The sequence below is a fragment of the Zasmidium cellare genome (genome assembly GCF_010093935.1).
Source record: "Zasmidium cellare ATCC 36951 unplaced genomic scaffold M409scaffold_3, whole genome shotgun sequence".
Lineage (NCBI taxonomy): Eukaryota > Fungi > Ascomycota > Dothideomycetes > Mycosphaerellales > Mycosphaerellaceae > Zasmidium > Zasmidium cellare.
This window is the reverse complement of record NW_022986947.1, coordinates 577,890-603,556: the sequence shown is the minus strand read 5'-3', so window position 1 is coordinate 603,556 and position 25,667 is coordinate 577,890. Positions and strand designations below refer to the sequence as shown.

Sequence of the window (25,667 nt, the reverse complement as noted above, 5' to 3'; positions counted from 1 at the left end):
GAATCAGAACTACGGCTACGGAGCACCCCAAGGTTACGGAAACGGCTACGACGCCCCGCCTCCACCACCCATGGACCTTCCACCCCCACCGTAAGTTCAAAAACCGGTGTTTGATGATCTCGAGATGTGACTGACCACTACGCAGACCACCTTCGGACATTCCACCACCACCTCCGCCAGCTTAGACTGTGCTTCTTGCGACTGACCGATGAAATAGCTGACACTGTGAAAGGAGCCCTCCGGCTGACTGACTTTCCGTGCACCTATTAGATTGCATAGCGAGTAGAATAGCCTCACCAGAATGAATGCGTTTGCCTTGAAATCTTCGAGTACCTCGTCTATACCTATCTCTTCCGTTCTGATCACGTGCAGTCGTGCTTCTCGCGCTTCCCGCTTCACGATCTCTACGTCACTCTTGTAGTCACACTTCATGTTCCTTTCAGCATCAGCGACTATTCCGAACTTTTCACCACACTCGACATGATACACGATCTGACTCCTCGAAATGGGTGTCACGGGACTCTGGCAGATTGTGCAGCCCTGTGCGCGGCCCATCAAGATTGAGACACTGAACCGAAAGCGGCTGGCTGTCGATGCGAGCATCTGGATCTACCAGTTCCTCAAGGCCGTTCGCGATAAAGAAGGCAATGCACTGCGCAACAGCCACGTCGTCGGGTTCTTCAGACGTATATGCAAGCTGCTGTTCTTCGGCATCAAGCCCGTATTCGTCTTCGATGGAGGAGCCCCAGCACTCAAGCGACAGACCATCAGGGCCCGAAAGTCCCGAAGGGAAGGCAGGCGCGATGATGCGGTGCGGACTGCAGGCAAGCTGCTCGCCGTGCAGATGCAGCGCCGTGCGGAAGAGGAAGAAGCGCAGCGGAAGGCAGAAAGAGACCGTGAACATGAGCAGGAAGAGACGGTGCCTGATGAAGGGCTGGTATACGTGGACGAGCTGCAGATGACACAACAGGAGCGCCAGCAGAACAGGAAGTTCCGCAAAAAAGACCAGTACCATCTCCCAGACCTAGATGTATCCCTCAGTGAGATGAGCGGAGCCAACGACCCTCGTGTCATGTCTTTGGAAGAGCTGCAGACTTACGCCCGGCAGTTCGACACGGGCGAGGATATCAACGTATATGACTTCTCCAAAATCGACTATGACAGCCCGTTTTTCATGTCTTTGCCTGCCTCTGATCGATACAACATCCTGAACGCCGCCCGGCTCCGCAGTCGATTGCGTATGGGGTATTCCAAAGATCAGCTGGATACCATGTACCCCGACCGCATGGCCTTTTCAAAGTTCCAGATCGAGCGCGTTCGTGAGAGGAACGAGCTTACACAGCGTTTGATGCATTTGAACGGCTTTGAGGGCACGGAGTTTGGAGGCGGGAGAGTTGCTGGCGAAAAGGGCAGGGAATACGTCTTGGTCAAGAATGATGGTGTTGAAGGTGGTTGGGCTCTGGGAGTCATCACCGACGAAGGCAAAGAAGAGATGCCTATCGATGTTGACAGACCGGCGCCCGCGATCAAGCAGCACCAAGACGAATGGGAAGACGAGGAAGACGATTTCGAGGATGTGTCTGTTGCTGGTCTAAACCGACTGCCGAAACGACCGACTCAGAACGACGAGGTAGCCGATAAGCTAATGGAACAGCGACGTGCTGTTTACAGCTCGCGGAAACAAGCTCCCAAACCCAAGCCGAAACGCGTGGCTAAGAAGGACCGCAGCGAATTGTTTGTGCAAAGTAGCGAGGACGAAGAGGAAGACTGGGAAGAAGTGGAAGAAGACAGAGATCTGTTCGGCGATGGTGAGGGCGAAGGTTCAGAGGATGAGGAGCTGCGCAAGGCCATTGCACTGTCGCTACAGAAAGAAGATGGCGGGCAGGGCCAAGGTGTGGAAGGCGATGCAGTTGAAGATGAAGACGATGACATGCTCGAAGTCTTTCAGCAGTCTGCCGTGGAAGAGCAGAAACCCGTTCCAAAGGGGAGCGGTCGAGATATTGCGAGCATCGTGAATAAACGTGCTTTCAACACGGCCCCAGAAAGCCGTGAGATCACATATTTTGGTGTTCCGCATGAGAAATCTGACGAAAGCGACGAAAGCGATACCATGGACCTGCAAGCAGCGCTCGCTGAGAGCCGTAAGACTAAACGAAAGACCAGCCCTCCACGACGGCCGCAAGTGCCTCCAAAACGCACCGAGTCTGCCACTGACATTGCCAAACAAGCTGGTTTCAAGGGACCTTTACCGTTCGAGAAGCTTGACCTCGGCTCGTCGCTGCTAGGAAAAAGGAAGATGCAGGAACGTACCGAGGAGACAGCCGGAGGCTTCGAGAACCCTGAGCTTGCTGAGAAGCAGAAGAAGAAAACGGCAGAGCCCCTTCCGCCATGGTTCTCAGGCGATCTCGAGGCTGATATTGAAGCTCAAAATGCTATCGAAAGCGAAGACCGCCGAAGAGCTCGTGAGTTCGAGAATCAGTTTCAGTTCCAAGACAGGGGTGCGCCAACGCTACGACGGGACCCGACGAACGAGGTCATTGATCTTGAAGCGGATGACATCAATGAGCCATCCGGTAAAGCAGAAGTAATCAATCTCGAGGACGATGGCGAAGCAGCAGCAGCTCCTGTCGACCACATCATGGAGAAGAACCAGCTTACAATTGCCATTGATGACGATGCGCCAAGTGTGACTCCAGACAGAGACGTGAATATGGGAGACATTGCGGATGAAGTGCGCGCAGAGCCTGAAAAGGCTTTCCCAGACCCAAGTGTGGACATGGCTGATGTTCCGCCTGTCAGGAGGGTCGAGAAGGAACAGCCTGAGGAGAGAGTAAATGTGCGGTCCGCATCCCCAGCAAAAGCACGGCATGCAGATGAAGAAGACGAGGCCCTGGACTGGAGCGACAGCGATCATGAGGAAGATCGTCGACGTATGCCTGACGACAAAAATGGATTATCCACTGTAATGCAGAAAGATCGATCTGCAAATGACGCTACTCCGGCCACATTCGCTTCCAACTCCAAGGACGCAGACGATGAAGATGAAGATGAAGATCTAGGCTTTGAGGACGTCGAGATCCCGGATGCGCCGCCTGCCCAGAGGGAGCAGGAGGCAGTTGAGGAAGATGACGACCAACCCAGGCCACCTACTCTACCGGCTCAAGAAACAATCCCAGAAGACGATGACGAGTTTGATGACTTCTCCGACCCTGAAGAGGCAGAGATGCTTCGCCAATTGACATTAGAGGCCGAGGAACATGCTCGTTTTGCTAGTAGTCTGAACAACAAATCCACGGCGCAGAATATCCAGGAGTACGAAAAAGAGCTCAAGCAATTACGGAACCAGCAGAAGAAGGATCGCCGTGATGCCGACGAAGTCACACAGATCATGATCCAAGAATGCCAGGCACTCCTTCGCTTGTTTGGTCTGCCATACATCACGGCGCCAATGGAAGCTGAAGCACAGTGTGCAGAGCTCGTTAGCATGGGATTGGTCGATGGTATTGTCACCGATGATTCTGACTGCTTTCTCTTTGGCGGCACTCGAATCTACAAGAACATGTTCAACCAAGCCAAATTCGTGGAGTGCTACCTCACGTCTGACTTGGAGAAGGAGTTTGATCTCAGCAGGGACAAGTTGATCGCTGTAGCGCATCTGCTGGGTTCTGATTATACCGAAGGCATTCCTGGCATCGGTCCTGTGACTGCCCTCGAGATCATCTCTGAGTTTGGTTCACTTACTGCATTCAGTGACTGGTGGACAGCCGTGCAGATGAACCAGATCTCCAAGGAAGAAGACGCCAAGAACCCCTTTCGGAAGAAATTTCGACGGAATGCAACCAAGATGTTCCTCCCACCTGGATTTCCAGACGAGAGAGTCAACCTCGCGTACAAGACTCCCGATGTCGACCACAACCCCGAAGCTTTCCAGTGGGGAGTGCCAGATCTAGGTGCTCTTCGGTCTTTCCTCATGGCAACGATTGGGTGGACGCAGGAACGCACTGATGAGGTCCTCGTCCCGGTCATCAAAGACATGAATCGTCGTCTGGATGAAGGTACCCAAGCGAACATCACCCATTTCTTCGATGGTGCCGTCGGCATCGGTGCGGCCGGGGCTTCGAGCAGTGCTGGTAAAGGCGAGGGCTTTGCACCTAGAAAGCGAGCTGCGGGAAGCAAAAGGATGGGCAATGCTCTCACGAAGATGGCTGAGCATGCGAAGCGCAACAGGCAACTGAGGGAAGGCGATGTTCCTTGCACTGAGGACGGAGATGCTGCCGACGAGGAGGAGCCGACAAAAGGTGGCAATAACACAGCAAAGAGACGAAAGACCAAGGCCACAGCATCAGCCAATGCTTCTGCCACCGCCAGTGATGGCGACGACAGCAGCGAGTTCAACGAAACCCGCAGTAAGAAGACGAAGGGAAAGAAGACGGCGAAAGCTACAAGGGGCACGTCCCGCAAGAAGAAGGCGGTTGAATGAGAAACCCGATCGGCTGTGAAGTCGATGCGGGCATCGCCTTAGGCGTCTGACAAGTACCTCGTAATTGCAACTGAACGCTTGTCTTGAGCGCCTGAAGTCGATTCTAGCTTTGAGGAGCCGATTTATGTACGTCGATCGCCTGCGTTGACGGTGCTGCTGCCGGTAGAAGGAACGATCTCCTTCTCCATCTGATCTCGAGAAGCCGATGTGTTGCGTCAATCGGTAAATAGGTTGACTTGGTCACTTCGCCAGCTCACTTTCCAAGCCTGTATTATCAACCTAATGCTGCTTGCAGCGTCTTCCCGCAGCCTAGTCTCGAGGACAGGAGGACACGCCTTATCGTCGTACCAAAGGTCGATGTCTCCAATCGTTCTCTCCACCGGTACGTACCCTTTGACATCACGATCCCTCCCGGAACCTTGAATTTGCTTTTGCCCTTTTCGGGCGAGACACATGTCCAGCGTGGTTGGGGATATTACTCAGCTGGGCGAAGCATATCGACCCCTCCATTGAACTGAGAAGGCTGGTGGTCAAGAGGGGAATCGGATGTCTTGTGGACGGTTCGTCAAGTCGATCGACGTTTGATATCTTACAACTACTCCGTCTCTGAACGCTTCGAGAAGGTTTTTGAGTATATACAACATCTCTGGAATCGAAACGAAACGTGCTGCCTCGCAAGAAGGGCTCTCCCCCTCTTCTCGGCGGCTCCTCCGCCTCTCTCTTCTTGCTTTTTCGCCCTCGGTTGTGCGAATACCAAGGCCATTGATCGTCGACAGGGCTAGCGTCAGCTGAGTGTGCATTGGCTCTGCATGAACGCTCTGCGGTCATCGTCACCCGTCCCGTGGCATCGGTGTCAGATGTAGATGTGCGAAAGCGGCGATCTGCTTTCTTAGATCTCGTTGAGATCGATGTGCATAGCCTGATATTCGGTACCTGCTTGCCCAATGTGAAGATATGTCCACGCTCTTGCCTCCGTTGTGTAGTCGTGTCGCTGTCAGAAGGTATAACGCAGCATGGCGACTATCCTTCGATAGTGTCAATCACGGCGACATTTCCTGGCGACAGGTACCCAGAGTCTTCTCACTGAGCATATTGAGAAACGCATCCGTCAACTTGGATTGTCATTCGGGCCAGAACTGACCAAAGTAGCCGTCCTGCGAAGTCTGGTGCTGTGGAAGGTCGGGTGCGGCTTGTGATGTTGGGGTGTCGAGGAATAAGTTCGTTTGTTGCTGGCCTAGGTTCATGTTCTGTATGCTCTGCCCGGGAGAGAGCATCAAATCGCCAGCGTTGATGTCCCACCAGGATGAGAAGTCATTCAAGCCGGGAGTCATTCCTGTCCCTGGCGTCCGATTCGCCAGTAGTAGTGCCATGTCATCGAATATGCCGTGTTCTGTCAGTGTGTTAGCAAATGTGTCGGCAAAGAGACTGTTGGTCCATCACGTACGGTTCTGAAGCACATCGTAACGACCGTCGAATCCGCCCGGCGACGGTAGAGGGAATGCGATGGTCTGTCGCCTGGACAACATGTCGTGTGTATCGTTGACGTTCTGTTGTCGGTTCGCCATGAGTCGCAAGGATTGCGCCTGCTCCTCCAGGGCGCGGGCGGTTGAGATGAGGCTCGGCGCATCGTCATTCGGGTCGTCGGTCCACCACGGTTCGTTGTCTTTGATCTGCGCCCAGTCGACAGGTGATGGTTCCAGTACAGCTGAGGGCGGTTGTGCACCAGGAGAGGCTTCCGATGGTGGCCTAAGATGAGGAACATCGAAGCTTCTCGAAGTCTGGTGCCTGATGGGCTCAGGCTCGAGGCGCCAGGTATCAACTCTGAGCCCAGAAGGCATAGCAGAGTGGGCGGTACGAATACTCTCAAGCTTACTGCCAGACATAGAGGGCGCCTCCAAGGTTAAGTCAGTGGGTTGTGAAGTAGTCGGAGAAAGGATGCGCTCTCCAAGCTCTGGCTGCGTGCTGGCGTATCCCGAGTCCTCACTCCCGGTGGAAGTGTTATGCTTCAGATCCGAAAGGGAAGGCCTCTTAGGTCCAGTCTTCTTGGTCGAGCTGATTCTCCTCTTGCGGTCGATGCCTCCAGATGGTATGGGATCCAGTATAATAGAGCCGCCATCCCTTCGAGGTCGTTTGCGTTCTGGCATGCCCTCGCAGACCAATCCTTTCGCTCGACATGTCCGACAGTTGATCTCGCCACTGCACTGTCGAATTGTCAGGGACCGTGTTTCGAAGGCAAGGGTCATGATTTGAAGGCATACCTTAATCTTCTTGCGACGACAGGTCATACATGCAGCTCGCACTCGTCCGGAGAGGTTCTCTTTGTGCCCAGGATCTGATATGAAGCGGTATGTCCGCTCATTTGGGAACGTTGGCGAGTTTGGTTCCGACATACCGACTAATATATGTGAATCAGGTTGCGAGGGTATTGTTTCCGTAGCACTTCAAGCACCCCAGCTTGAGAGGAGGCCAAGGCTCCGATGTTCGCTGTTCACCCTAGTCATTCATGAGTAGTCGTGTGGAGGTGCGTTCGATATGTCTGGAGATGGGAAGCGACATATATCCACGTGATGCCGTGGGAACGGCCTGGCAGTATGCGGGAGCGCAAACCAGCAGGTGCGCCGTATTTTGTTTAGAACCTAAGTCTCGAGTGATCCATTCAAGTTGAGAAAAGGGTAGCGGTGGCTGCACCCCGCTTGAGAGGGAGCATGACGCGCCACTGATCAGGCATGTCGACGGGACCTATAACCAATCGAACGGTTTTCAATTATTCCCGTTTCCAAATCAATCGTGCGAACGCTGCACGCAAAGGACTGTGGTAAAGGCCTCCGAGAAAGCGCTGCTAGCGTGCGGCGATTAGGCGAGAACGTAGGGAGACCTGATTCCCGTTAGCGGGAAATAAGCTGCAGCTGCTGATCGTCCATATGGGGTGAAAATCTGGGGTATCAGCGTTGGATCAGAAAGTAGACAGACGACGATCTCGCCTCTTGGGTCTCTTAGCCAGCAGGTGCCTCCGCCTTTGTGGCATACGTATGCAATTCATGATTTGCCAGCAGCATTGTGGCCAGATGCACTCTCGCCTGACACCACCGGAGCGGAGAGCTGGCCGTAAAATCAAGGCCAAAATGACGGTAAGGCGGTAGGGCCTTGCCGGCGGCATTTTAGTCCCGGTCGAGAACGGAAACCGCGTTGATGCTGTCCGGACTGTCTCCACAGCTCCGCAGTGGGTGTTCTCGTGTTGTAGCATTGCTACTGTTGCACTGCCGTCTGCTCGGCACACGGATAGCGCACCTTTGCGTCACCTGCATCACAAAGGCCATGAGAAACTCGATTGATCGGCCTTGCACTTGTCTGCAGTCTTGAAGATTCAAGCATGGCAAGCAATTCGGTCATACCTGGATGTGCGGACGCACTCTTCCAGCTCCTGCACAGGATTGCCGACAGTAACATGAATGAGAGGACCGGGTTCCACAGCGCATTTGACGTAACCTCTCTCAACGATCGTCATATTCACGAAGTGTATGATGCCAGGATATCCCAAAAAGGCCGCGGTGGGCTGCAAGCCAACAGATTTGTCGACCACACTGGAATCTCTATCTCTTCAACATTTGACTGACCAGGGCTTCCCGACCGTCTCTCTTCGCTCAACCATCAGTGTCTGCCATACTCATACCGACGGAACGGCTGTAGTCTGTGTAATGATGTCTTCGGGGGACGTCGAACATTGGCGTGTGGAGGCCGAAGAAAGCGAGATACGCCGTCATCGAATCCAGTGCCATATGGACCCCAAATGAACCTGAGCGGGCAAGTCGCGACCAATCAACAACTCTGTGGGCTGTGTGATGTGATGTTGACAGTGGATTGCCGGGAATATCACAGCCTCGTCATTGAGCGTCATTCGTTGCGCATGTCGATGTTGATGTCGTTGCCATGTGGCCGTTCTCCTTGGCAGTCAGCAGCACATTTTGGCAGCGTGGCCAGGTCTGTCGTCGGTATGTTCCGCGTAGCCGCTTTTGCCGGGTCTGCCGTGCGGGCGCGTCAAACCTAAAAACTCTAAACTCACCTGAGGACGATGATCGCGACGGTCTTTTGACCAATTGCGCGTCTGCTGGTTTTGGCTGAGTCGTCTCCACCACTCCCCGCCCAACGTCAGCCTCTTCTTCCGATGGACACACTGCCAATCGTGGTTCGTCCGCGATCCTGTGCATGCCGCCCCAAGCCAGGAACACTCCACTGCAACTCTTCGGACCGAGCACCTTAGATTGGAAGACTATGCGACGCCCATCGTACGGAGACGACCACATCACGTATGGTAAGAGCAGTCCAGCAGTCCAAGAGCTGGACATCATGCGAGGATCCCGTATGATGAGTATAGTGGATATGGGAAGCATATCAACGAACAAGTACAGGCCAGCCGGGACCAGGTAGGCCAGGTTAGAACGCATTGATGCGCGTTATTGCTAGCTCCAGCATGTGCGTGTCTGGCACGTGTTCGTGCATTGCAATAAGGAGCTGATGCCGGTGTCCACCATTGCTTTGCTTTCGTTTTGAAGAAGAAGAAAGTTGCGGGCGCTGCAGCCTGAGAATTGCAATTCGGGACTTTACCTCACTCTACCTACATCCCGAGGCATCTTGCACAGGCTCACGTTTGCTCGGGGGGCATTCTCTTGAAACTATACAGACCTTGCGCTCATGAAGATTTTGTCTTGCAACTGGAAAAACGGTTGGTGAAGAAGACCTACTGGATTGTGTCGGCTTTTGCTCTGCTCAGCATGCAAAGCTCTTGTGCTGCTGCTGCTGCTTCTTCTTGATGTCTTTCGTCGAAGATATTGACACGTAAGAACATTTCACCGCCTCACTCTCTTTGGACTGGATACTGATTACCATGCCGCTAGATCAACCAACCAGCCATACACCGACATTCTGCAATGCTTCTACTCTGGGCTGGCCTCGATCGGGAACATCACCACGATATACATACTTACTTCGTGACATTCGCAGACCTGCGTTGCAGCTTGTCAGTTGACTTCTCCATGGTGTACAGAGAGCCATGGATATGCCCTTCTACGCACATTTAGGAGCATTTAGATGCGACTTAGGACGAGCACAACATTAACATCGACTGAATGAGCAACTGAACTCCGACTAGTCCGCTTCCAGTCGATCACAATCTGGAGGTCATGTTACCATGATGTCCATTCGGCCTTGGAAATCCTACTTTAACGCCATCTCCCGTGGACACCGTACAGCTTCTATATGGGCATGACACCAGACACTTATTCTGAAAAGACTTGCTTGTTGAACGTATCCGCAGCACAGTCTTTGGGGCACGTTTGTGAGCATGGCTCGATCGTGTACCCACCGCTGTCTGCATCGGATGTCACTGCCCAAAGATGCTTCACAATCTTGCAAGCCTACACCTGGATACAGATCGATGTGGACGAGACGACAGGGGTCACAATTTGGATCAAAAGCATCTGTGTGGGAAGCAAACGGCAGATCGAAGTTGATCAAGCCGGGAATAAGGTTTTGGCTTTGCTTCCGCTGGAAATACAAGCGATGGCAACTCACTCATCAGAAGTTGGAGCTCCTTCATGTTGAATTCTGAAAGCAGGTGTTACACACAATCCATTCTGCGGGTACGGCTCACTTGCAAAGCATGACTGTTTCGCCCCATCTACAGGCTGCAGGCGAATCGCGAACGTTGCGTCATGCTGCTCAGGATGCAGTGACCCCTCTCTGACCGTGTCTCGTGGCTTCACAACCTTTCCACGACGCAACTCCGACACTTCTCGGCGGAAAAAGCGTTATTGAACTTGGACGCCATCTAAGTCATTGGAACGAAGCAACAAGAGTCGATCAACACCTGGGATTTCTTATTGCCGGACACCCACAAACGTGTTATTGCAGCACGGCACGTACTGGCGTTCTGGAGCCTGGAACTCATGCGTTCCTGATAGCTCCTCACGGGCGAATAGCAGATCAAGCTTACTCATCGCAACATCGCTCCCGTCACTGTGTTGGTCTACTACGCAGGTAACAGCGTTGCAAAGCAGTTCAAACAGCAGTTGTGCAAAAGACCTTTGGCGGCGGGGAGAATTGCGGGACGTACCATTCCAGCCTGAACAATTACTCCAGGTCAAAATCTTTCCAGAAAGAGCCGTAACTGTCTCGGTGGGAATGAGTAGTTGCTGGAAGCACCTCTACTACAGCTCATAAGCACGCGGGTGTCTACACCGCGAATGGGGAGCCTGAACCCGACACATGGACAACGGCAGGGTTCCGACGCCGTCCTCAATCGTGCAAGTTTGTGATAGGTGCAGGTGTACGTTGTCCTTGAAGTCATTTTAGGGGTCATTTTACTGACCCAGAACCAGGGAAGAAGATTAAATGTGACGCTCCCAGACCTGTACGCCGCATTTCGTTTCACCAATTCTACCCCGTGCTCTAACCTTTGATGTCACGCAGTGTTCGAATTGCCGCAATGCCAACTTCCCTTGCGAATCAAGAGCTCGTCTGTCCAAGCAGTCAACACCGCGATCATATGTTCAATACCTCGAGGCACGCGTGAGACAACTTGAGCTAAGCCAGGAGAATGAATGGTCCCCAAGGGCCTCCTCATCCCACTCTCCATATGGAGACAACGCCGTCAACAAGACTTCACAGTCTCCGGCCTCCAGCAACACATTCAAGCCAATTGGCGCACCCGATTGGACTGTCCTCAAGGAGCTGGGGATGCATGTGGTTGACGAAGATGGCTTCAGTCGATATATGGGTCCTTCTTCAGGGGTCGGCTTTTCTGCCATGGCACTGGATGAGATCTTAGGCAAGGACGCACCTTCAAACCCAGACTTCAATGGCTTGTTCACCGTGGACGACTTCACAAGAGGCAAGGCACTTGAGCAGGCCGACTATATTCTTTGGGAACTCGTCCCAACTGACCTTCCTGACCGTGCTGAAGCCGACCGAATCCTCAACTACTTCTTCCTCTTTACGGAACGGACGTTTCCCATCTTACACCGACCCTCCTTCGAGAATGTTGTCGACGAGCTATACGCCCTAGATCCAATCACCACAGAGTCGTTCGAGCAACTGTCTCAATTCTACTTCTGTCTGTCTGTAGGACATTGCTTCGACATGAGCAGATCAAGAGAAGATCGCATCAGAGATCAGATCCGAAATCTGGAAATAGGATGCAGATGCCACTTCACAACGCTGCACACCAGAAGAGACGGCCTGACGAGGATACAGACCTTGGCGCTGCAGGCTTATGCTCTAATCATGCTTCGACAACGCAGCGAGGCTCTTCGAATCAGCGCGATGGCCAATATGAAGGCTCTCGAATGCGGTTTGCATCACGACGGTACACAGCATAGCGGTAATCCACTGGAGACCGAGATGAGAAGACGAGTGTTCTGGTGTGTGTTCATGCTACATTTGTTTGGAGCCTCGTTTCTCGGCCTACCAAGAGCACTGCACGAAGCAGACATAACGATATCCGAGCCGAGCGACATTGATGATGAATTTCTCACCTCTTCGAGAGTGCTGGGTGCAGTACCCGGGCGGACAAAGATGCATCGATTTGTCAATGTCTGCCGGTTGGTTCGGATCTTATCCAGGACCGTGGATGTGCTGTATACTCACAACAAGCGAAAACACGCCTCGACTCGCATCGAGCAGATGGTGTGTGGCGTCTTGATCTGTTTTTGAGCGGCGTTGAACACTGACAACGTCTCACAGAACCGTCTTTGCTGCGAACACCTACTCGACCAGCTCGACTTCAGTTTTCAGGAAGTTCCTGACGATCTGCCAGAAGCAGATACGCAAGACCCGTTGCAGATGGCAATCCTCATATCTCACGCTAACGAACAGCTACTTTACCACTACATACGTTGGTTGATTCATCGACCTGGCTTAGCATTGGGTCGATCAGAAGCCCAATTCGCTTCATGTTTGCAGACATGCACGGAAGCCGCATCTGCAATGCTCGAACTACTGGACGTAAGTATGCCACAACAATGACACGTTTCCAACACCTACTCACACGCACCATCGCAGCTCTACGCCCCACTCCTCCCCTTCATCAAATCTTCCCCGGTTGCCCACCACATGACCATCTTCATCGCCGCCCTCACACCACTCTACCGCACCCACCTCCTCCGCTGTCAGCCCATGACCATCCCCGCCCCAACCACCTTCGTGGAAGACGACATGCGCGCCGCTCAGCACGGCATCAACGCCATCCGCAACGAACCATACGACAAAAACGACCTCTTTCGCGGCGACCTCCTCGCATCCATGGTCGCCAAGGTCTTCGGTCAGCACGAGGCTGGCCACCAAGGTGAGTCCACCTCATCATCAGCGAATGCTGTTTCCGGAGCGGCAGGGGTCAGCCGTCCCAAATCCTTCTCAATGCCGCACGCCTTGCTATCGTCGAGAAATCACAACTCACTCGCGCCTCCTCAAGTCAAAGTCCGGCCTCCGAGCAGCGACCGCTCGATCCCCACGGAGGCTTCTATCGCCGTGACCCCCTCTTCACAACAACATCGTAGCAACAGCACAAATAGCCACAACCACAATCAATTCATGGGTCCGCCGCAAGGCACGCCGATGGATTGGTCCGAACATCGCATCGCGCATCTGACAGCACAGGAGGATTTGAGGGATCTAGTGCATGAAGTGTTCTCGCCGGCGATGGATCCTTGGACGGGCGTGGAGAGTAATCAGTACCCTGGTTGAATGGAAAGGAGTTTAATGAACTTGTTCAGCATGCTTCGTTCCAAAAGTCGACAGTGTCGTTTGGGAAGGAAATGAAAACAAACAAAAAGCGCGCAAGATGCACGAAAACTGGGATGACAAGGACATTAATGGAAAAAACGCACAACAACATCCGATCAGCACCGTACTACAGTAGACAGGGAATCCATGTTCTCTGCGTGCGACCGAATATTGGAAGAGACGCATGCATGGTCAACGGTGAGCCTGCGCAGAAAGGAGGAAGTCAGGGGCCAAAGTGGATGCCTGAGGCACGGAAGATCCAAGTGTCTTGTCTTGCAACTGAGCCTGCTCAATCTAACTCTTTCAAACATGCGCTGACACGCTTTGCATCTACAAATAACCCATGCCCGGTGTTGAGACATTCAAAAATGGCATCGTTTGCTGTCATGCCTGCTCGAGACAAGGGGAAGCGCAACATGCGCCGGGAACGGTATGTTGGCATGCCACATTCCATTGTGAGATTTGCTCTCCCTGCCTTTGTTTACAAAACCCCATTTGGGCCGACTTGCTTCGCTTTTCACGACTTTCCAACTCATCAGCATATCACTTACTCGCTGCTTGTTCTGTCTTGAGACCATATCAACATGGCTCCGAAGAAACCCGCCGCAAAGTCTGCTAAGGCGAAGGGTAAGGCGCCCGCTCGAGCGTCGGCTTCAACTGCGAAGAAGACTACCCAGCCAGCTTCCAAAGTCACCAAGAGCGCTCCCGCAAAGAAGAGGATCGCGGTCGCCAAGCCCACCGCGACACCGTCCGCGCCCAAGACGAAGAAAGTCACAAGCGCGTCAAGAAAAGCAACCCCTTTAACCAACGACGAGCGCATTTTCAAAGACGGCCCCTTAAGCGAACTCGACTACGACGACGACCAACCCCTCGACGACATCAGCCAGGAAATCGGAAAACGTTCCCTGACCAAGGTCGACAAGGAGCTCATCATCGGCATCCACCAACTCGAGGCTGGAGAAGATCATGAATTCGCTGCCATGGTGAAGGATCTGCACACGCGAGAGCGGTACGACTACGCCGAGGGCAAGCCGTTCAATTGCCACTTCAAGCTGTATATGAGGTTTATGGATCGGTACCGCACCAGTTCTACTACTGTTGTGACTGGGAATCGGGCGACTCTTCCTGGGAGATCTGCTAGTCCTGTTGATTTTCCGTCGGTTGAAGGGCCTGCGGCGGCGTCGTCGAAGAGAGGATCTAAGGCTTCGACGGGATCTGGCGCTCGGGGTTCAAGCAGGCCTGGCAGTCCAAGCAAGCCTGTCAGCCCAAACAAGGCTGCCAGTCCGAACAAGGCTACCAGTCCTGGCAAAGTTACCAGTCCTGCCAAGGTTACCAGTCCTGCCAAAGCTGGCAGTCGGGCACAGTCTGTCCCTCCTCGAGGCAAATCACCAAGTCCAACCAAAGCGAACGCAGCAGGCGGATGGTCCGTCAACAAAAGCCCAGCTAAGACCACCTCCCCGGGCAAACGCGTGAGCCCCATCAGAGCCAGCGCTGGAATCGAAAAGCCCACCAGCCGAAACTCCCCAAACAAAACTACCACCACCAGCCGTGCCAGATCCGCCAGCCCCGCCAAGAACCTCCCCATCACCCGCTCCCTCCGTGGTCCAGGAAGCACCTCCCCCAAGAAAATCCCCCTCGCCGAATCCGAGCGCCGCTTCAACCAGGACGACGACTACGGCGACATCATGCGCAACGTCGAACAGCATCAGTACGCCACCGTCCGATTCGGAGCCTTCTCAGAGCAAGCCATCAGGAGCCTAGACCACCCATCGGAGCCCGAATTCCTGTCTCCTGATGATTTGGCGTATGTTGTAGCGCGGGGCAATCGGCGAGCGGAGGAGGAGAGGCGGGCGGAGGAAGAAGAAGAAACGATTGATGAGGTGGATCACAATGGGGTGGTGTTGAATCAGAGGGTCGCGGGCCGGGCGAGGGGGAGTCAAGGGAGGGTGATTACACGCCCCTCGCCATCGCCGAGTCCGCGGAAGAATACCTCCCCTGCCAAAGCGCGCAGCAGCGCGGCCCGAGAGGGCTCTGTCCCCACCCTCCGCCGCTCACCATCCAAAGCCCTCCCGGCCCTCGAACCCCTCCCCGCAGGCGAACCCTCCAAAGAAGGCCACGGACTCATCCGCTCGACCCTGAACCCGGAGTTCTTCGAGACCAAAGGGAAGCTCTCTAAGAAGAACCCTTTCTTCGAGACGATGCCGCAGCCTGAGACGTGGCATCGGAATATGCCCGGGTTCTTGTCGATTGGCGAGACGCCGTATATGGAGCGGGTGGTGAGTAATCAGATTGAGGAGGATTTGGGGAGGAGTAAGTCCACCGTCTCTCGCCTACCACTTTGGATGTCCTTTTTTTTTGCTGACGATGTTTGTCGTGATAGCGCATGAGGATGTCCAGGCCGAGCCGGCGCAGAAGAAGAGCTCGATTGTTGGGACTATCAGCAGCCTCTTTGGGGTCGGTGGTAGTAGCAGCAGCGGCGGCAAGGCTAAGGAGCCTGCTTCGCCGACTAAGAAGAAGGATGTCGCTCTGGAGACGGCGGACAAGATTTTGACGATGTGGGATTTGCCGAAGTTGGATGTCGAGGAATAGGAGGGTACTATTTAGAGGAGTCCGGTATGTTCGTCGGGGTTTATGGCGATGGAACGACGAGGAGCATCGAGCCATGGCGTTCAAGGGACGGAAGGAATTTGCAGACCATCGGTCTTTCATACTGGAGGGTTCTTCATTTCTTGTCACACAGAACAGAATATATCATCACATTTTAATCGATCTTACTTACTTACTTCATCACCTCCCCAGCGAGTTTACTCTTCGCACGAATCTTTGGCCCAAATAACAGCAGCACCCAAGGCACTGCCGTGAGCAAGAACCCAACGCCGCCGAGGAACCCGCCTGCGCCTTGGAATGTCATCTTGCGGAACATTTGTCTCGTGAATCTGTTGTTGAGGAATGTAATGTCAGCGATTCCACTCGTCATCGAACAATGGAGCGTGTTGCCAGGGTAACGTACAAGGGGAATGCACCAGCAAGCATATTCCGACAGAAGCTCTGCGCCGCGAGCGCGCTGCTGGCGTATCTGTGGTACGAATCGGCGAGATAATTGAAGACGGCGAGATAGATGACGCCCACGCCCATAGTCGCGCAGGCGACACCTAACGCGGGCGTGATCCAGTGGCTGGATTCGTAGGCCCCCGAGACGCCGAACCAGATGCAGCCGATGGGGAGGAGGGCAGAGGAGAAACAGGCGAAATACAGTCGACCTTCAGGGCTTCGTAGGATTCTTTTCTGAGATTCTGGGAGATATCGCATTCCGATGCGGTCTTGGTAGACGGCGATGATGCCGAAGAGGATGCTGGCGATGCAGATGGATGCGAAAATTGCGCCGCCTTGCTCGAGGGTGAAGTGGAAGGTTGTTTCGTAGATGAGGGGGACGGCGCTGAAGGTCATGTAGAGGACAGCCCAGGAAAAGGAGATCCACAGGGAAAAGAAGAAGACGGTGGGTTCGGTGATGAGCATGTGGAAAGGGCGGAGGAGGGAGATTTTGAGCATGGTGGTGAGGCTGCTGCGTTCTTCGTCCGCGAGGCATTTCCAGCGGAGGCGGTGGACGGTTGTTTTTTGGAAGGAGGAGGTTGCTGGTGAGGTGACGCCGTAGTAGCCTGCTGCTTCGAGTTGGTCGTACCATTTGTTCAGGGCTTTGGCTTTGCGGGAGAGGAGGACGGAGCCGCGGGTTTCGTGGAAGAAGAAGATGACGAAGATGATGAGGATGCCGTCGACGATGATTTGGACGTAGAAGATCCTAGGGCATATCGATTAGTATCGATTGGCGAAGTCAGTATAGAAGTTACAAGACATACCATCTCCAGTTCTTGTGCTGAGCGATGAAGCCGCAGACAAGAGGTCCTAGTCCAGTACCACACAGTGCTGAAGCCGAGAACAAGGCCATGGCGGTATTCCGATCTTTCGCGTGATAGATATCACTCAGCACACCTCCGACCATCGTCGAGAAAGTCGAGCTCATGCATCCCGTCAAAAATCGACAAACGCACATGCCGCCAAAGGTAGGCGTTACAGCAGAGACGACCTGGAAGACAACCCAAAGCACTCCAGTCACCAGAAAAACAGGCCGTCGACCGTTGATCTCTGAGAACGGGGCGAGAAACATGGGCGCAAAGCCGAACCCAACCGTGAAGAGAGTGACGCCGAGGAGGCCTACGACTTCGGAGATGTGCCATTCGTCTGTCATTTGACCCAGGCCGGAGGTGTATGCTCCTGCATTGACTATTGAAGAGCAAAGTGTAAGCCAGCGATCATATGGCAACTTCTCAAGGTGTGTCTCAACGAACAAGCAGTAAACATAGTGGCAATACACGAAATCCACACCAAGACACTCTTGCGCCCTTCACTCCAGAGGAAGGGTGAAGTGTATTTCTTCAGATTCGGACATTGCGGCGGTGGATTCCTCGATTGTTTCTCTAGGTCGTCGGGCGTCGAATGTGAAAGATAGGCCGGCGAAGGCAGTTCGGTCTCGAATTCAAGATACTGCCAGGTAATCTCCTCATCGTCGGCTTCGTTCCCCAGACTACTGGAAGAGTCGTTCTTTCCTCGCTTCGCGTCGCCACTTTTCGTTATCTCTTCGTTCGGCGCTTCGTAGTTTGGCTGCTGCTCCTCAGAATGGCGTCGAGCGAGCTCGACTTCGGGAGATGCCATGGTGGCATTGAGGCCGGGAAGGACAGCACAGAGGTATGAGGTGGGAAGTGATGTCTACGTAGGGATGTAAAGAAAGACATTCGAAATACTTAGCGCGTACGCCCTTCCGTCGATCGGTTCTCTGGCCATGTGGGTGCCGTCATGCAAGAGGCGCCGAGTTGCCGCTTGCACATACCGCTAAACCCCGAGATGTTATATGAAGGTGTCTTTGTGGCTCCCATGTGGTGCTTTGGGGACTACGTTCAGACGCCTGATCGGAGATGGGGCTCTCGTTCCGCAATACTTCCCTCTAGGCAGCTGATCAAGTGGTATTGATTGTGATGATGAAGCAAAAGGACAAGCTTCTTGGAGAACCATCCTCCGCACTCCATGGCCGAGCGGAGTCGTTTGGCTCGACGCCGACGATTTGATTGGAGCACGGCCGGCCGAAATTCGACCGCCAGAGTCTTTCACCCCTCACATGTCTCTTAACACCGAATGCAAAACGATTCGTAGACGAAATCTCGGAGCTAAGCGAGTTGAATGGGACTTGCACATTGGAGGTGTCCTTATTTCCCGCATTTGGCAAACGCTTTGCAAAGTCGTTCAATATAAGAGTGAGCCATACAATCTTCCACGAGTGAACATGGAGAATGCGTTGACCTTCCAGTCAACTTCGCCGACAGCGCAAGCATTAACACCGAAGGGCATTGAGAAATGGTGGTCACCGTCCCCTGAAAGATGGCACGTATGCCTCATGCCTATGACAAGAGGTGAAGTCGACTTTGGCTCCAAGACGAGAACCCTATCCGCAGGAGTAAGGGCTAGGACTAGGGTCGCAAAATGTCCCCAGTCAGCGCTGGGGTACAGCAAGTGCTGGAGAGTCGCAATGTGTCTCGTCAAGGACAACGTTATCAAGAAGTTGCTCACAATGCAGGACCTCCGTTCTCCGGACTGTGTACAGGTCATTCACTCGGGTGAGGTTAGCCTGGCTAGTGAGCAACGCCTCAACGGCCGTCCCTCATCACATGCAGTTTCGGGCTGCAAAACACCTTGCTGAAGTGCCACGAAAATGCCGGAACACGTGGCGATTGCTCGACCTCAATGTCAAATCCCTGGCTTGTGTATCAGGGCTTGGCGATGCGCCTGATGGAGTGAGGGAGGAAGCAAGGCGGTCCATCACTAGGTCCTGTCATTGTTGTCGAGAAAGGTGAGGTGAGCAGTGGCGACAGTGTCTCGGTATCTCACGTGCTCGCATGGCGTTATCCTGTCACTCGAAGGCTTGTAACATCGTTGTTTCCCTTTGTGGCCGTGACTGAGCTGGATTAGTTGTTGTTGCGGGGTGAGCAGAGAAAGACGCCCAGGCACGGCAGGGACTTCAAGCCTTCTGATTGGTCAATTAACCGATCACGACATTGCTACATCAAACACGCAAAGCAAGGTCCAAGGTGGGCTGGCGGGGTTCAAAGATTTCGCCGGCCACGAGCTCACGCACATGTTTGCTGCTCATTAATCAATTCCTTCTTCTGCTTCCTTTCCTGCATATCACTACTCCAGCTCCACTCGTGTCAAACGCCCTCACTTCATCTTCACCAGCCCCTCCAAGCAACACCAACCAGCGACAATGGCCGACCGTCCAGCACCCCTCCGTCTCGGCAGCGTTGCCCCCAACTTCGACGCCGAGACCACCAACGGCCCCATCAACTTCCACGACTTCATTGGCGACAACTGGGTCATCCTCTTCTCTCACCCAGAGGACTACACGTACGTTGAATGCTCACAGTCCTGATCTGCTCACATTGTGCTGACTTCGATCAACAGCCCAGTCTGCACCACCGAACTCGGCGCCTTCGCCAAACTCGAGCCGGAGTTCACCAAGCGCGGCGCGAAGCTGATTGGCCTCAGCGCCAACACCATCGAGAGCCATGGCGGCTGGATCAAGGACATCAACGAGATCTCTGGCAGCAACCTCAAGTTCCCCATCATTGGCGACAAGCAGCGCCAGGTCGCTTTGGCATACGACATGTAAGAGGATAGGAAGATGGATATATGAAAGAGGGACACTTAGCTGATATCATGTGTGCAGGATCGACCACCAGGATGCCACCAACGTCGACTCCAAGGGCATCGCCTTCACCATCCGCAGCGTCTTCATCATCGACCCAAAGAAGACCATCCGCCTGATCCTCTCCTACCCAGCTTCGACCGGCCGCAACACTGCCGAGGTCCTCCGCGTGCTCGACTCCCTCCAGACTGGTGATAAGCACAAGGTCACCACCCCAATCAACTGGGTGCCAGGTGATGATGTGATCGTCCACCCAAGCATCAAGACCCCTGAGGCCGAGAAGCTGTTCCCCAAGATTCAGATTGTGAAGCCATACCTTCGCTTCACTCCTCTGCCAAAGGAGGAGACCTCTGCTGCGTAAGAGAATGTAAAGTGGGTACCGGGGGATATGGATGCTGATGACAGGAGCAGATGAAGCCAGGAGGTATTCAGGCAGACCTGGGAAGCCGAGTGGGGGAGATCCGTGAATGAATTCGGGTTTTGATGAGGTTTGCACAAGCCTGTTGCTAATCGCCCAGGCCATGGCAAGGTTTCTTGAGCTCTAGCGTTTCAGAAAAGAAATGAATGCAACAACTTTGGAAAGCGCTCGCGACACGTTCCCTTAACCTTCCAAGTCAGATCACATCCGCAGAATCTCCACATGTAGGTCTCAGGTCGACCGGACGAACGCACACATTCCGGATTGAAAGTGGAACATGGAAATCATAGACATTGCCGATGATTGGGTCTGCGTTCAGCTCCTAGTTACCGCAAACACCACGTCCAATCGCCTGAAGCTACTCAAGTCGATTAGTAGTCTGTGAAGAGCAATCGGGATTGTCATGACGTTCGGGACGCCTTCAGCTCGGATAGAGATCCATGTGAGATGGCGTGGTTGTTCTGATGCTCTGCAGACGTGGTAAGCTAAGACGGAGGACGAAGCAGAGGATCCCGCTGGGAAAAAGCACATCCATTCAGTTCATGGCGGGGGAGTGGTCCGGCCGTCCTGCAATTATCTTCCCCGTCTGCGGCTGCGCTTCGCCCAAGCGCGATCGTGGTTGGACGGGTGGGAAGTTGCATGACAGCCGGCAGCCGGCAAACTGCTGTGTGCATCCGTATGAGGCTCCATCAGATTACGTGCAGCAGCGTGAAGAGTCGATATCGGCGTGACGATCGCGACAGGTGTTCTTGTGCTCGTCTGCGTCAAGTGCGTCAGTGTCTGAGATGGCAGCCGCTCGAGGCCCAGCAGCCTGGCTCTCACCGCGCAGCTCGTCTGGCGATGGACAGAGTGAGGTTGGCAGCGGGAGGACTTTGAGTGTGGGAGCGAACCAAAAGCGGCTGGGTGGAGACAGCAGACAGGGATCGGATTGGCGGGCTTAGCGAAGCTCCCACATCCGGGCGCGGGTCAGATTGAAGTGACAATTGCAGAGCATCGCACTCACCAGCCCAAAGCCTAATAGACGTCGCGCGCATCGGCCACAGCAGTCTCACGAGGTGAGTGAATGACTCCGCTTCGCCTGCTCTCTCAGCCCCTCCCGCCACTCACGCCTCTGCTCGCGCCCCGCCCTCCGTGCTCCCGCCCTGCGTTTGGCTCCATCCCTGCCGTCGCCGCCGCGAGGGACAAACACGCACCGCACCATGCAAAACATCCGCGCGCATGGCACTACAGGCTACCTGCAGCCCGCGGCCGTCAAATGTCCTTCCGCCTCGACGACGACCGCTCCGAAACCCACCAGGGCCTCGCCGGGTACAGCATCGCCCTAGCCACACTCGCGTCCCCAGGCTCTGGCCATACGCTTCCCGCGTCTCTGCAAAACCTCCTCCTGCCCCCGTGCTGTTCCCCTTCAGCGCTGCATCCCTTTGCCAGTCCCGTACCAGAGTATTCTTATTGCTACTTCGCTGCCCATCGAACAGTTAGGCTCCTGGCTGACCGCAGATGTCGTTCCCTTTAGGCGTCATCGCTTGCCCAGCGCCCGCTGCGGCAGACGACTCACTCACCTTTCACGCGGACAAGCCCAAGAAGCCCGCCAAGGACAACAACTCTTCCTCCTTGTCTGAATCGTGGTCCTTCAGCTCGTCGTTCTTCGATCGCGACCGGCCTGCGAAGAAGCCCAAGTCGCCCACCAAGAACCCCCACTCCCTCTCATCCCGTACGTGGGTATCGTTGACCCGAGACCGGACCGGCTCAAGCGGTGTCCAAGAGATCACCCCAGCAATCCCCATCATCAGGCCGGACTCGTCGTCAACAGGCAGTGACCGCCCTTCGCCACACGATTCCTTCGACCTGCCATTCGTTGCGCCCTTGAGCAGAAGTCCTTCACGACCGAAGCACGTTCCGATTTGGATACCGGACAAGTATTCTTACGTGCCTTCCACGCCTTCTGATCTTGGATCGGGATCTTTTTCATCATACATCTCAAGTGGCAGCGGGTCTCCAGCATCTTCACTCCCCGCCAGCAGTCACGACACTCGACCGAATAGCGCTCGCTCCGTACCAAGGCATGTGGAGATAAAGATCCCAGACATCGCGAAGCCGGCTTTTCTACAGTCACCACCAACTCGCAAGGCATCGGACAAGAAGCCAAAGCAACGAGACTCATTCATCGAGGCCTCAAAGCCACCTGCGACCGTCATGTCTCAGTCGACTCCTCAATCAAGCCGAGCCAACACTATGGACTCTCACACCTCCCGTCCCTCACCTGAGCGACTGTACGCAAACCGAACAGACAATGAGTCCAACGCGGCGTTCAGTTCATACAGCAGTCAGACCAGTCTCGTGGGAATGCGATCCGAGTATGAATCCGCATCGGAGGCAGAATCGACACCCGCAGAAGACGGTGCAGGCTCTCACACACCATCGCAGACTGGTGCCAACAGCTCGCAAAGTCAACTCCAAACACCCAGCAACAGCACCTCAAACCTGTCCGGTCTCGTGTGCAACGTCCATCGCACGACTGGCAAGGAGCCACATCCACTTGTTGGTGCCACGACAACCATATTGGGTGACAAGCTCTACGTCTTTGGTGGACGCCGGCTTTCTAGGACGAAGCCGCAGCTGACTGCGAACCTATACGAGCTCGACCTGATCAAGCGACACTGGACGAAGTTGGAGACAAAGGGGGACATTCCACCACCTCGATATTTCCACAGCGTATGCGCCTTGGGTGACACCAAGCTCGTGTGCTACGGCGGCATGTCGCCAGCTCCTGCCCCTGAACTCAGTGCAGATGCGCAGCCTGAAGTCATCGTCATGTCAGACATTCACATCTTCGATGTGACGACTGTGACATGGACCAAGATCAATACCCCAGATGCTCCTCAAGGACGTTACGCGCATTGTGCTGCCATATTACCGTCATCAGCAATCTTCGCATCTCAGAATGCGCCCATGTCGGCGGTCCAACACAACCCAGCTGGCAGTGCTCCCAACCAAGGATCTCTTGGTGTTGCGCTGGATGGGACTGGAGGAGCTGAGATGGTTGTTGTTGGTGGTCAGGACAGCGCGAATCACTACATCGAGCAAGTGAGCATCTTCAATCTGCGGAGTCTGAAGTGGACGGGTACAACTGGCATGGGTCGAAGCTGTGGCGCATATCGAAGTGTGGTGACACCATTAACGTCAATGAGTGCCGCACAGATTGGTGCTGGTCCACACGCCCAGCGCGATCTGGAAGAGGACGACGATGAGCCGACGGCGATCGGTTCTGGTGCGCCAATGCTCATCTATTCGAACTACAACTTCCTGGACGTCAAGCTGGAGTTGCAACTTCGTCTCACAGACGGTACGCTCACCGAGAAGCCCATGCAGACATCAGTATCGCCTCCCGGCCTGCGATTTCCAAATGGTGGAGTCATTGACAACCATTTCGTGGTCTCCGGCACTTTCTTGACATCCTCAAAGCAGGAGTATGCTCTGTGGGCGCTCGACCTTCGCACTCTCACGTGGAGTCGTATCGATGCTGGAGGCAGCATCTTCAGCCAAGGAAGCTGGAATCGAGGCATTCTTTGGAGTCGGCGCAATTCGTTTGTGATCCTGGGCAACCGCAAGCGAAGTCTAGTCGATGACTACAACAACCGCCGGATCAACTTCTCCAACATCTGTGTCGTTGAGCTTGAGGCGTTTGGTTTGTACGAGAATCCAAGAGTTGCAGAGCCAACGTCTGGATACGTGTCTGCCAGTTCTGTGCCAGCATATTCCAGCAAAGAAGACACAGGCTTCGGCAGGCTCTTAAGTGCAGCTGCTGAGGACATCGGCGCGCTGGCTCTGAACGTGCGCGAGCTTGCTGATATGGACTTCCTTGCCATTGACGGCACTCGAGTGCCTGTCAACTCACGACTCATTGCTAGACGATGGGGACCACACTTCATCAGTCTGCTGCGAGAGTCTCTGTCGGCGGCTTCAGACACTGACACCGCGACATTACGGCCGAACGTCTCCAGTCACCCTTCGCGGAACTCCAGCATCACCATCACGCCTTCTGTCAACTCTGGCACTACGACTCTCACGAACAACAGCGCTGTGACTGAACTGCCTGACACTCGCACGGCTCCACCCACATCACGGCCAAGACTGCTATACCTTCCTCACACCACGCAGACGATACATGCGCTGCTGCATTATCTGTACACCTCAACACTCCCATCACCACCGCATCCACTAGCCACACCGCAGATCTTTTCCTCACTCCTCCAGCTCGCTCGTCCGTACAAGATCGATGGGCTGCTGGAGGCGACGATCAAGAAAATGCACGAGTGCTTGGACGGTCGTAATGCAGCAGCAATCTTCAATGCCACTGCTATGGGCGCCGGCGGTGGTGACAGTGTCCACTTCGCCACGAACAACCGATCCATTAGGGAGAGCGAGATCCCCATTCGCACTGCGAGTCTGGCAGGTCTCGACGGACTGCTCGCAGCAAATGGTACACCACGAAGCACTGGCCTACGAATCGACACCGACATGGCGAACGGTCGCAGCGCACGCAACACCATGCGCCCAGGTCAAGCGAATGCCGACGATACGAGCGACGACGACATACCTCTCAGCGCGGCTACGGATACCAGCACGAGTGAGAACGAGCTCACTTTGAACGCCGGCAGCTTCACCGGCCGGCGTGAGAAGCACCAAGAAATCTGGAACGGCGCGTTGAGCTCCGTGATAGGCCTGCAGAAGAGAGGATTGCGAGGATTGATGGAGGGACGGCGGATGCGTGAGCGAGGGCGAGATTTCGAGGCGGGAAGAGTCGGACTTGGCATTGCATGAGCGTGAGCGTACGTGACATGGGAAAAGGCGTCATAGGTAGAACGGGGAAAAGTGGGAAATTTCTGGAGGCATGGCTAAAAGGTGTTTGTTTTGGGGCGATGGGAAAGGATGACGAATCGAATGCTGGAAGTCGCTTAAGATACCATTGCTGTTATCCTATCCTCGCTTTTTTGAAGATGCCGGTTGCTGGTGTTCTGCCGTAAAAGTCGTTTCGGGTCTTGGTGGTAGTTAGCTGGCTGTCGTAATGGATTGCTGATTGGCCTCTGCCGAATGAGGGTTTTGCCGTCCATTTCTTGCTAAGTGCAACAGGTGATACTATCTTGCGCGTGCAATCCGATGTCCCTTGAAGTCCGTTGTCCGAACGCACGTGAGAAAGAACCTGCGTTGCGAGCGGGACACATTCACTCAAGCTTGGCCTTCAC

At 54.3% G+C, this 25,667-nt stretch overlaps 7 protein-coding genes across 7 annotated transcripts; 5 read left to right on the top strand and 2 right to left on the bottom strand.

Annotated features, from left to right (window-relative positions):
• Window positions 1-505: 505 nt before the first annotated feature.
• On the top strand, window positions 506-4,480 carry M409DRAFT_63022 (uncharacterized protein; the record flags this gene model as incomplete). The annotated part of the gene is made up of 2 exons (XM_033815410.1): window positions 506-2,930; window positions 3,060-4,480. The coding sequence occupies 2 exons, from the start codon at window positions 506-508 to the stop codon at window positions 4,478-4,480; spliced, it is 3,846 nt and encodes a 1,281-aa protein (XP_033673179.1).
• Window positions 4,481-5,601: 1,121 nt separating this feature from the next.
• M409DRAFT_17522 (uncharacterized protein) lies at window positions 5,602-6,870 on the bottom strand (the record flags this gene model as incomplete). Its single annotated transcript, XM_033804094.1, has 3 exons — window positions 5,602-5,870; window positions 5,925-6,681; window positions 6,739-6,870. 3 exons carry the CDS (start codon window positions 6,868-6,870, stop codon window positions 5,602-5,604), a joined length of 1,158 nt encoding a protein of 385 aa, XP_033673178.1.
• Window positions 6,871-10,741: 3,871 nt separating this feature from the next.
• M409DRAFT_50008 (uncharacterized protein) lies at window positions 10,742-13,216 on the top strand (the record flags this gene model as incomplete). Its single annotated transcript, XM_033811422.1, has 5 exons — window positions 10,742-10,802; window positions 10,855-10,886; window positions 10,946-12,160; window positions 12,218-12,478; window positions 12,536-13,216. The coding sequence occupies 5 exons, from the start codon at window positions 10,742-10,744 to the stop codon at window positions 13,214-13,216; spliced, it is 2,250 nt and encodes a 749-aa protein (XP_033673177.1).
• Window positions 13,217-13,839: 623 nt separating this feature from the next.
• Window positions 13,840-15,844, top strand: M409DRAFT_50007 (uncharacterized protein; the record flags this gene model as incomplete). The annotated part of the gene is made up of 2 exons (XM_033811421.1): window positions 13,840-15,565; window positions 15,636-15,844. 2 exons carry the CDS (start codon window positions 13,840-13,842, stop codon window positions 15,842-15,844), a joined length of 1,935 nt encoding a protein of 644 aa, XP_033673176.1.
• Window positions 15,845-16,034: 190 nt separating this feature from the next.
• M409DRAFT_50006 (uncharacterized protein) lies at window positions 16,035-17,962 on the bottom strand (the record flags this gene model as incomplete). The annotated part of the gene is made up of 4 exons (XM_033811420.1): window positions 16,035-16,191; window positions 16,266-17,051; window positions 17,110-17,533; window positions 17,599-17,962. The coding sequence occupies 4 exons, from the start codon at window positions 17,960-17,962 to the stop codon at window positions 16,035-16,037; spliced, it is 1,731 nt and encodes a 576-aa protein (XP_033673175.1).
• Window positions 17,963-19,565: 1,603 nt separating this feature from the next.
• M409DRAFT_17518 (uncharacterized protein) lies at window positions 19,566-20,367 on the top strand (the record flags this gene model as incomplete). The annotated part of the gene is made up of 3 exons (XM_033804093.1): window positions 19,566-19,705; window positions 19,763-19,966; window positions 20,028-20,367. The coding sequence occupies 3 exons, from the start codon at window positions 19,566-19,568 to the stop codon at window positions 20,365-20,367; spliced, it is 684 nt and encodes a 227-aa protein (XP_033673174.1).
• A 1,554-nt stretch (window positions 20,368-21,921) lies between these two features.
• M409DRAFT_50004 (uncharacterized protein) lies at window positions 21,922-25,245 on the top strand (the record flags this gene model as incomplete). Its single annotated transcript, XM_033811419.1, has 1 exon — window positions 21,922-25,245. The coding sequence occupies one exon, from the start codon at window positions 21,922-21,924 to the stop codon at window positions 25,243-25,245; it is 3,324 nt and encodes a 1,107-aa protein (XP_033673173.1).
• Between the last annotated feature and the right edge of the window lie 422 nt (window positions 25,246-25,667).